Raw genomic sequence first — 11,637 nt, forward strand, 5'->3', positions numbered from 1 at the left:
TATCCCAGTGTCGTGTAATATTAACATTAGTAACTCCTTTGGCTTTAGCAGTAAGTGGGTTACCTATGCAAACTCCATAACTTCGAATGTCATCACATTGTGTCTCATCATCTACACTTAACTTTGATACAAGGTTAGAGATTTTATCTTTTGCACTGTCAACCAATCCATATAAGATTTTTCTTGCCTCCTCATGTGATTTGCTCAGTTGAGTTAGATAATAGGTTTATCTCATTATTTCGTTAACAAACACCATTTCAGATACATGACTAGCACCATCCCTTCCACTTTCGTCAAAGTCAAATGTAACTCTATTTCTTACATTCTTCATCCACCTCTTCAAAATATAACATTATGGTATAACAGTGACATCCATACAATTAAACACCATCAAAACATGCTTACACAAAATCCCCATTGTCTCAAACTTATGACAACTGCAATTTATTTCATGACTCTGCTTATTGAACACCACATATCGAACCCTTGAATTTTCATCATGAGAATTTACTTTGATTTGGATCCAATTCCAATCATTACCAAAACAAAATGGTGGTTCTACCGATTTGCAATTCAATGAATTAACCATTTCAATTTCGAATAGATGATATATAGACATCGTATAAACATTAGAAGCATTAATCAACAATGGATGGTTTTTCAAAATCTGTGCAGGATTACCATGGTGACAACGAGTATCTTCAGTCTTCTCCCTTTCCCGCCAGTTATTTTGAATCTTCCCATAATTCAGCACAAAGTCATACAAAGAACTCATTTTGTTACCTGCCTTTTTTAAAACCATATCCGTGACTTCACTTCTTGAAGTAGCCAAAAGTCCCGCACTAAACCTTCCATTCAAAAAAGCAGTAGACCATTTCTTCTTAAGCTTGTACATATCATTCAACCATTTATGACCATCCAAATCATATGTTTCAATCATATATTTCCATGTGCTCTCAAATTCATCTTCAGAATCACAATGATTCATGCATTTATACCACAATCCTTTAAAAGCAGAATCACCATTTAAACTCCCAAAATGTGAAGGAGCATTTTGATTTATATGCCATTGACATAAATGGTGATGTGAAAGTGGAAAAATTGTTTCTATGGCATTCATCATGGCTTGACATTGGTCTGAAAACATAGTTTGTGGTTGTCGTCCATTCATAGAATCAAGAAATGTTGCAAACAACCATTCAAAAAACCTTTGAGTTTCATCTGACATAAAGGTCAAGCCAAACAATACATTCTGCATATGGTGATTTATACCAACAAATGGAGCACATATTAAATTATACTTATTTGTTCTATATGTTGTATCAATCAACAGGACATCACCAAAATATTCATAATCAACCTCGCATCTATAGTCCCTAAAGAAAAAATTCATCACCCTATCATCATCATCCAATTGAACATTCCAGTAAAAATAATTCTCCTAATTAGCCTTATGTATAAAATATTTAATAAGTGCAGTGGCATCTCCATTCTCAACTTTGGTATGTTTTTTCAACCGACTCATATGGTCATATGCGTCCTTTCTAATAAAACCTAAATTTTGTGGCCTACATGCTTCATTTTCCATAAAAGAAACAGCACTAGAGACGGATATTTCAGCATTTACCATAGCTTCTAGAGTAGACTTTTTTGCATGTGATATATTACGTGCCGATCTTAGCAAGTGAGTTTGATCAGGTGCAAACATCTCATGGTTATGCTCTTCAAAAAATCTACTCACCCGCCATTCACACCCTTTTTCCCTTATAATCTTCAATTTGGCTTTACATTGTGTTCTAATGACCGGCTTTTGATAAACTGGAATCCTTTTACTAAAACATTTCTCATCTTTTAAACCTTCACATGAACAATGAAATTCTTTTGATTGAAGTTCATTGGTATGAGAAAAATATTGTTGATCACCATTTCTCACACTAAATCCATTGGCATGCGCTTATTGACAATACAATAAATAAGCATCTTCAACGCTGTTCACAACCTACCCCACTTCCAATTTACTCTCCAAAACATGGACAAAAGAGTTTTCATTCGGTACCTCAACATTTCCAGCTTCTAGATTGTTGTCTCCTTCCACCTCTTCAAGTGACAGTTGATTGTTATCTACCATTCTCAAGCAGGAAACCAACTGGATCAATAAAAAAAAAGATGAATTTAAGTATTTACTATAACACAAGGCAAATCAACTTGATCAACTTGACTCGTGTCATACCGCAAATACACACACACAAAGAGTTTAGACTTGAGAGCCTTGTTATCAATTTTTCCCCCCAAACCAGTCATCTAATTTGCGGGACAAATTAAAGACACTTACATACTGGAAAGGTTGTATAAATTTATGAATATCGTATTCGGTTACCAACTATAAATCCAACCATGCCTTTATATATATTCTACATACAACTGAACACTAGTTGCTAGTGTCACGTCCCGGGACAGGGGTTGGTCGACACCGGCATTGCTCTCAAATGTACATTCGAAAACAACAAGCCTCAGAAGTACAAAATTCATAAACCAGTCTTTTTATTCATAAATACTGAATATCTCAATGTTTGATACAAACTCAAATGTTTTACAGCGGAAATGTAAAACCGAACATAATATTGTCTTAACAGATGCAGCGGAATCTAATTACATAAATCAGAACTGAGAAAAATAACAGTCTTCTTCACCAGCCCCAGAACTGATGTTGTTCCTCTTCTTCTAACAATTTTTCCTCGCTCTTATCTGAGATGGATTTGGTGGGTGAGTGATATGGTTGTCACTCAATAAGCGGGGGCGGGAATAACTCCCAATTTTCGAAATCATTTTCATACAGAAACATTAATATAAATAATATACAGAAATTCTTATTTTCATAACAGAAATAAGTATTCAGTATTCTGAAATCAGTAATCAGTAATTAGAAATTATACGAGTAAGCACTGAGCACGTTCGTGAATTTCATGGCTAAACTGATATCAGTCCTCTATATGTTCTCTCCTCTAAGGGGTGAGGCCAGTAATCAGTAATGTTCAGAATATATATTTCTACCATTAGTTCACTAAGTTTTGGTGCTTCAAAAATCAGATATCAGAAATACTTAAAACAGGAATTATCAAATCGATTTCAAGATATTTATACATAGCCCACTTACCGTAATTTGCTTAAAGAATTTTGGTTGAAGTCTGGAAATCTGCTTGCCTCGCTACTGGATTTTACAGCTTCGAAAAATGTACTCTCTTAGCTCTAATTTCAAGTGATAACTCAAGATTTTGGTAACATCAATTTCAGAGATTGAGGGTGCTATTTATAGGCCAAAATCTGACTGTTAGCCTTCCAATTAATGACCATAATCTGTCATTAACAGCCTTTATTCCATGTTAAATGCTTCAATTACAAGTCCTGAGCAGAACCAGTAGCTATCTGCTGGAATCTCGCTACTGAACTCTTCTGCTGCTGGATTCTGTCTGCTGGATTTTGTCTGCTGGAAAATACCATCTTCTGAAATCTAAGTTGCTGCTGGAATTGTTAGCTTCTGCTGAAATTTGCTAGCTGCTGCTACTGCTGGAATTTCAGGTTCTCACAGCTAGGGAAAGTATATCACTTGCCACAACTTAATAATGGGAACATATATGCCGATTCAAACTTGTTGTCTTCCTTCTATTGTTACAAGTAATTTACTACACTAGATGTTCCTTTGTACGCCAGCCTGCCTCGAGTTGAGACAAGGTTCTACTTGGAACAACACGGCGGAGAAGATGATGTTTGGAAATGAAAATTTTCGAGCCATTGTCTTCAATTTCACAGAAATAACAAGAAAGAAATCCCAAATTTCTTGAAACAAACACAAATATCTCCATTATATAAAAAAAATGTACAGTGGCAAAGAAAAACCTCATCTTGCCTGATTCAATGAGATGAGCTTGTTTCCGTACTCAAAAAAAGGAATAGGAAGAGAGAGGTTTTTTTGTGGAGAGAGAGCTTGCTTGATTCTATGAGAGGAGCTTGTTTCAGAAATTTCAAAAACCACGGCTGAGACTAAGAGAGAAGCAAAATTTTGAAAAGTGAACCATGGTTGAGTTTTTTTGTTTTAAAAAAATAATAATAATAATTGCCACGTGGCAAAAAATAACTTGAAGGGGGCAGTCCCCCTCTGGTAGCGTCGACTGAACCCTGGGCCCCGGCTTCATAAGTTCCCCCACCGCCGCCACATCTTCGCCGGCCTGAAGAAAATTTCCGCAAGATGCTCGAAATATTCTCTTTTGCTCTGAACTTTTCGCATGAATCATGTTCACGTGAGCCACGTCCTCAGCTAAAATCACTCAAGTCACTTCTTCTTTGACTGATGCCTGCCCTAGTTTCGGGAGCGTGGCGTTTTCCTGGAATCCGAGAAGGTAGAAGCAGTAGCTTGAGTTGTTGGTTTTCATGCAGATTTCTTTATTAGCTTAACATCTTAGACAGTTAATTATTAGTTAATATAGAGGTTAAGTGGTAGTTAGTTAGTTAGTGGTTTTATATTCATGTATACACAGTTGTTCAAATTCATTGATTCAGTAAGGAAAACAAGGAAATATTCTCCATCTCTTCTCTCCTAATTCTCGCTCAATGTGGTATCAGAGCAAACCGCTCAGTTCTTAATCGACGATCTCTGATCTAATCGGAGTGCTAGCCGATCGCATACTCCGACAATCTAATTGAATTCATTTTGCTTGATTCCATCGATTCAGAGTCTGATAGGATCGATTAACGTATCAAGAGTGTTTAGAAGGGGGGTTGAATAAACACTCACAATTAAAACTGATCTTTTCGAATTTTGAGTTCAGTTTGGTGACAAACTGATTCTCGGAATCTTGCTGGTCAATGACAATCAGTTAAACTAAAGTAGTTGCGGAAAGTAACTGACTGAAAGATAGAATACAAAACTGAAATAAAATACACAAGGATTGTTTCTGGATATTCGGAGATTTCAATTACTCCTACGTCACCCTTTCTATCTCAAGGATAGGATTTCCACTAAAAGACTTTGATCGAATACAAGATTTGTACTGACCCACTTCAGTTTGGACTTATCACTGCCAAAAACTGAAACTCTTAGTATTACAAAATGTTCTCAGTGCATAACTGATCTTAGCACTATCGAATTTAACGATTATTACAAAGTGCTAGTGAGCTCAAATTGTAGCCTTGACTGCTACGAATAAACCAAATAAGAGTGAGCTAAGATTTTGGCAGAGTAACAGTAAGCTTTGAATGGAGTGATCTTCTTCTTTTTTTTTTTAGCTGTTCTTCTGTCATATTTATAAGCTTCCCTTCCATCGGTAACTTGAGATATATTTGAATCTTTGTATCCGTTGATTGCCACTTCATTATTTATTGGGCATTGTTTGCTTCATTTATTGTAATGCGGCGTCTTAACTGCTTTAGCCGAAATGTGTTGTTCTAAGCTGTATTGATTGAAGTGCGGCGTTTCATATTCAGTTGCAGTCTTCTATGTCTCTTTGTCGGTTGAATGTTCTTTCCCGAGACATGTTCAGTTGAAGGATGCTTAGCTTAAAAGCATACGGCTGAATGTATCAACTGATCGGTTTCCAACTGATCAGTTTTCTTTATTAGATCAGCTAATTTCAGTTGTTAAGTCCAGTTGCTGAATACAATTGCGCGTATCAGTTGGTCGATCAGTTTGTCAAACTCCAGAATTTAGAGTCTGGTTTTCAACAATTTCTCCCTTTATGGTGTTTGACAAAACTCATCAAGTAATAATAACTGAATATTGAACTTTATGTGGATAAGATAAGATCTGAATTTCTTGAACTGATGGAGGTCTTGATTCAATAACAGCTGAATCTAATAATCTGATTAACTGCTTTTTAACGAGATGGTTTCTTCTGCTGTTTCTCAAGATTCTCTTTGATTTCTTCCCCCTTTTTGTCAAACAAATCTATCTTCACAGATAATCTTCGAACGTCAGTGGAAAGAATTTTGACATCTGAGGAGATACTTGAGACAGCAGATTGTAAAAAAGTCTGCAGCAATTCCATTTTATTAGAAACAGAAGTTTCCAATCGCTCAACTCGTTGACTGATTATATCCTGAGTTGTATAGAGACTTTGAGCTAGACCTCTGTTATTCTTCATCTCAAGCACAGTTCGGGTAAAAGACTCCATGGTTGCTTGAATGTCTTTCAGTTTTGCTGAATCAAATTCAATTGAAGAATCCAATTTGACAGTATGAGACAATTGTGTGGATTGAATTTTCTTGATTTCAGTAATCATCTGCTGCATATTGTGCTGCATATTCTGGATTTCTTCAAGGACAAGATCCATTTCTGTGGATTGAAGATGAGGTGACTGATCAGATGTTCCCTGTGTTTGATCTTTCGAGGCTTGATCAGAAATTACTAGAATCCTGTTCTGGACTTCAGTTTCAGCAGTTGTAAGATCAGGGACTTTTGATTCAATGACTTCTTCAGCAGTCTGAATTGTAACTACAAAAATTTGTGCCTCTTGTTGTTCTTGCACCAAATCTGGAGCTTGCTTTTCAATTGGAAAATTTTCAATGATTAATTGAGTTTCCTCCGATTCAGTTAGTTCTTTTTCTGAAGTTTGGATGGGCACTTCAGTTTGTACTTCAGTCTCAGCAGATATTTCTTGCTGAATTAATTCTTCAGCAACAAGAGGCTCAACTGGTTCTTCAGATGATATCTGAACCACTTGTTCTGGTTTCTCAGTTGAAGGAGCAACTGATTCAGAATTTATTGATTCTAGCTGAGCTTCCAGGGCTACTGTCTGAGTGATTTCATCAATATTGGCAAAAGTTAATTCAGCCTCGGAATACATGTGTTTATCAGCAGATGATTGTGGCATATCCTGAACAGGTTCTTCAGCAACCGGTTGTGGAGGTGGCTCTTTCTGCTGGGAGGAGAATGTATCTTCTTCTACATCATTAGCCATCAAGCACTTGACTTCCTCATCATCACTAGAGCTGCATGAGCTTTCTGGTTCTGACTCCTCACTGTCAGTTTCTGCCCATTTAGATTTGTTTTCTTCAGCTTAGAGTACCTTATGTTTCTTTCTGAAGGACTTCTTATCTTCCTTGGGTCTTCTTTTGTGTTCATATGATTTCTTTCTTCTATCAGTTGAGCTTTGACTGTCCTTCTTGGGTTTAGGACAATCAGCAATAAAGTGACCTAATTTGCCACAGTTGTAGCAGGCATTTGATTCATATTTGGAGCTGTTCCTTTGGTATGGCTTCTGAAAGTTTCCTTGATTCTTTCTCATGAACCTTCCAAATTTTTTGATGAACAATGACATAGCATCACTACTCAACTGATCAGCAGATTTCTCGACTGAATTGATTGGTTCTGTTCTGACAGCAGCTAGAGCAGTTGTGGCTGCAGGGGTAGATGGTTCTCTTTCTCTGGTCTGTAGCTCAAATTCATAAGCCTTTAAATCAGCAAACAGATCATGAAGTTCAATCTGGTTCAGATCTTTGGACTCCCTCATTGCCATGGTCTTGACATCTCATTCTTTGGGAAGACCTCTCATTACCTTCAGTGCAATCTCTTTGTTGATATACACTTTTCCAAGTGCATTTAACTCATTGATGATACTGCTTACTCTTTCATCATACTCGTGCATTGATTCTCCTGCTTTCATTTTGATGTTATCAAACTTTTGAACAGCAACAGAAAGTTTATTTTCTTTGGTTTGATCATTTTCTTCACACAGCTGGATCAGCTTTTCTCAAATTTCTTTGGCTGTCTTACACATCTTTATTTTGCTGAAGGTTACTTTGTCCAGCGTTTTGTACAGAATGTCTTTAGTCACATTATCAAGATTTGCTTTTCTTTTATCTTCAGTTGTCCATTCATCTCTGGGCTTTTCTATTCTTTGTGGTGCCCCTTCTGTTATGGCAACTGCTGTATTTGTTTTTAGAATCTTCATGGGTCCATCAGTTATGACATACCACATGTCATCATCTTGTGCAGCTAAATGAGCCTGCAATCTGATTTTCCAATTATCAAATTCTTCTATGGAGAACATAGGAATTTTGTTGAATGAAGTCATGCTAGCAAGTTTATAGATCAAAAGTATTCAAGAACAAAATTCAACCGCTCTGATACCACTTGATAGGATCGATTAACGTATCAAGAGTGTTTAGAAGGGGGGTTGAATAAACACTCACAATTAAAACTGATCTTTTCGAATTTTGAGTTCAGTTTGGTGACAAACTGATTCTCGGAATCTTGCTGGTCAATGACAATCAGTTAAACTAAAGTAGTTGCGGAAAGTAACTGACTGAAAGATAGAATACAAAACTGAAATAAAATACACAAGGATTGTTTCTCGATGTTCTGAGATTTCAATTACTCCTACGTCACCCCTTCTATCTCAAGGATAGGATTTCCACTAAAAGACTTTGATCGAATACAAGATTTGTACTGACCCACTTCAGTTTGGACTTATCACTCCCAAAAGCTGAAACTCTTAGTATTACAAAATGTTCTCAGTGCGTAACTGATCTTAGCACTATCGAATTTAACGATTATTACAAAGTGCTAGTGAGCTCAAATTGTAGCCTTGACTGCTACGAATAAACCAAGTAAGAGTGAGCTAAGATTTTGGCAGAGTAACAGCAAGCTTTGAATAGAGTGATCTTCTTCTTTTTTTTTAGCTGTTCTTCTGTCATATTTATAAGCTTCCCTTCCATCGGTAACTTGAGATATATTTGAATCTTTGTATCCGTTGATTGCCACTTCATTATTTATTGGGCATTGTTTGCTTCATTTATTGTAATGCGGCGTCTTAACTGCTTTAGCCGAAATGTGTTGTTCTAAGCTGTATTGATTGAAGTGCGGCGTTTCATATTCAGTTGCAGTCTTCTATGTCTCTTTGTCGGTTGAATGTTCTTTCCCGAGACATGTTCAGTTGAAGGATGCTTAGCTTAAAAGCATACGGCTGAATGTATCAACTGATCAGTTTTCTTTATTAGATCAGCTGATTTCAGTTGTTAAGTCCAGTTGCTGAATACAATTGCGCGTATCAGTTGGTTGATCAGTTTGTCAAACTCCAGAATTTAGAGTCTGGTTTTCAACAGAGTCAGAATCCGATCGCGATCGACTTAATCGTTCGATTTGCTTGAGTTTCTTCTGCAATGGCACAGGCGATCACTCATTCTGATGATTCACTAAGTCCATATTCCGATAGTCCAGGACTCGTCCTCGTCTCGCAGCTACTAACCGAAGATAACTTTGCCTCCTGGTATCGAGCTATGGTTATAGCTCTTTTTGTAAAAAATAAGTTGGGATTTGTGGATGGATCAGTCCTCAAGCCTGATAATTCTGATCCAAACTTGTTGACCTCATGGAAGAGAAATAACAATATTCTTTGATCAAATCTGTCGTTTTTGAGTTCTCTAGACGGCCTTTTTCTGCAGATGAATTATTTATGTTCAGATAAAATATGGTGAGAAAAATGGAGAGAATCAGCAGGTTTTTGCCACAAGAAATACCCATTTTCGGACTATGAATTTCACGGGTACGTGTGTGTCAGATTTCTTGAAGTGGTGATTATGCTTGAACATATGTATTTATTAGTGGTGGAGAGTCTACATATAGCTAGGGTTCTTGAGAATTAGGGCGATGTGATTTTGATTTATTTAATATTGCATATTAAGTTGCTCTAAATATATATTTGTCAACCTATTTACTAGATATTATATTATATTAGTCGCTTAGATACACGCGTTGTTTTTGTAATATTATATATCGATATTATGTATGACATGAATTAATATATTTATATTTATATCTATTTATAAATATTTCGATATTAATAATGTTTAATATTAAAGAGAAAAGCTAAAACATTATATTTTTCCACTAGAATCAAATATAAATTCATTTAATGAAGGGTTCATTTATATAATTAACCAAATACATTGTACTAAATTGTATTTTAGTTAAGTCCAAAATATTATGGTAAAATATTATTTTTTATTTGAGTATATATTCTGATATGATGTATATCAATACCATTTATTGAGTATGATCATTTTGTTAGAAATTTCATAATATAAAATTATTCTTTTTTATTAGATTTTTATAAAAGTATTAAACTACAGAACCTTATTACTCATAAAAATTTTAAAAAAATTATTATATATATGTAAACTTTTCTTAGAAATACCGGGGCACTGCGGCACAAAAACTTGTATACCACTATACCAGTCATATCACTTATTTTACATAAATATTTCCCGTATAGGAAAAATATACACTAAAATTTATGCATTATATCGTATTAATATGCAAGATTACTATTCTGCATTTTATGTTAATTGAGTATATTCTCTTTTAGAAAAGATGTATAACTGTAGGATTTGCCCAAAATTGACTCAGAATAAATTTTACAAAATTATGAAATGACTTGTGGTCGAGCATATTAAATAACACAAAAAAATCATTTGCACGTCAATTTTGTGCGACGGATTTTCGATTCAGACAGACTTCACCCATAAAAGTATTACTTTTTATACCAAAATTCTTGTCAAAAAAAACAATATTTTTTATATAAAAAATATTGTTTTTGACTGTAAGTATGAAACAAATCGATTATCTGATCATCTCACATGATTTCTGCTCTTTAAACAAAGCTAATAACTTCTTGTCTGATATCCTATTTTCCTCGATCAATAAATTGGAAATATATAATTTCAAGAAAATATAATATAATTATATAAAAGTTACATTTAACGCCCTGCTAAAAGTTGAGAAATAACCAACACTACGCTACAACCATCCAGCAAATCCTTGGTCCCCTTCTTCACCTGAGCAGGCTCGCTGGACGGCGGCTGGAACTGTTTATCACAAGCTCCGGATTCTGCGAACGCCGCAGATGCTTCGGCAGGCAGGCTTTGATACTTCCCCGCATTCAAAGCCCCCATCACTGCGAACAGATCAAGATTGGTCTGCCGATAGCTGCCTATACATGACTTGAATTTGTCATTGAGCGCCGGAAATCTCCCCTGAATGAGAAGCTCACGAGCCTGGTCCGCCGCTAATTCGGCTAACAACTGTGCCGGCACGAGTGCTGCCTTGCATAGCTCGGGCAGGCTCTCGTTTCTGAGTCTCCCTATATTCTGGTAACAGAAGGTGGGATTACGGGTCTTGGGGCAAATTTCATTCACTAGATCATTTTCATTCCCTTGAAACGACTCGTTGGTGTTGATTAGAAGGAATAGCGAGAGAGAAACGAAGATGATCGAGCAGTTTTTGAGACAAGAAAACACCATTTTTGAATATATGAGAGGATTCTGATTTCTGACAGTGCATATTTACAAGTTGCTAGTATATAAGGTTATGGTTTGAATCAGAAACAATTCACATTTAATGTTGTATATTAAGTACAACGAGGGATTTGGTAGCCATGCATGAAATAAACTTTACGTTATATATTTGACTGTAATTTGATTCGTATTAAAATCAATAAATCAGATTCTTATTTTGTATTTTATGTAAGGACGACTTATTATTACATTATCTACACTATATTATAGAGATTTTGACGCTCATATTTATATACCAATTTTCTTTCCCCAAATACTCATTTCCATAATAACTTATTTAAAATAAAACAA

At 35.7% G+C, this 11,637-nt stretch overlaps 2 protein-coding genes across 2 annotated transcripts; both read right to left on the bottom strand.

Moving 5' to 3' along the window:
- Window positions 1-352: 352 nt before the first annotated feature.
- On the bottom strand, window positions 353-6,950 carry LOC142550699 (protein FAR1-RELATED SEQUENCE 5-like). The gene is made up of 3 exons (XM_075659776.1): window positions 6,783-6,950; window positions 2,004-2,146; window positions 353-1,397 (listed from the first exon to the last, which is right to left on the bottom strand). Exons 1-3 carry the CDS (start codon window positions 6,948-6,950, stop codon window positions 353-355), a joined length of 1,356 nt encoding a protein of 451 aa, XP_075515891.1.
- A 3,799-nt stretch (window positions 6,951-10,749) lies between these two features.
- LOC142550700 (pectinesterase inhibitor-like) lies at window positions 10,750-11,292 on the bottom strand. Its single transcript, XM_075659777.1, has one exon. The coding sequence runs from the start codon at window positions 11,290-11,292 to the stop codon at window positions 10,750-10,752; it is 543 nt and encodes a 180-aa protein (XP_075515892.1).
- Between the last annotated feature and the right edge of the window lie 345 nt (window positions 11,293-11,637).

Source organism: Primulina tabacum, chromosome 7 (genome assembly GCF_025594145.1).
Source record: "Primulina tabacum isolate GXHZ01 chromosome 7, ASM2559414v2, whole genome shotgun sequence".
Classification (NCBI taxonomy): domain Eukaryota; kingdom Viridiplantae; phylum Streptophyta; class Magnoliopsida; order Lamiales; family Gesneriaceae; genus Primulina; species Primulina tabacum.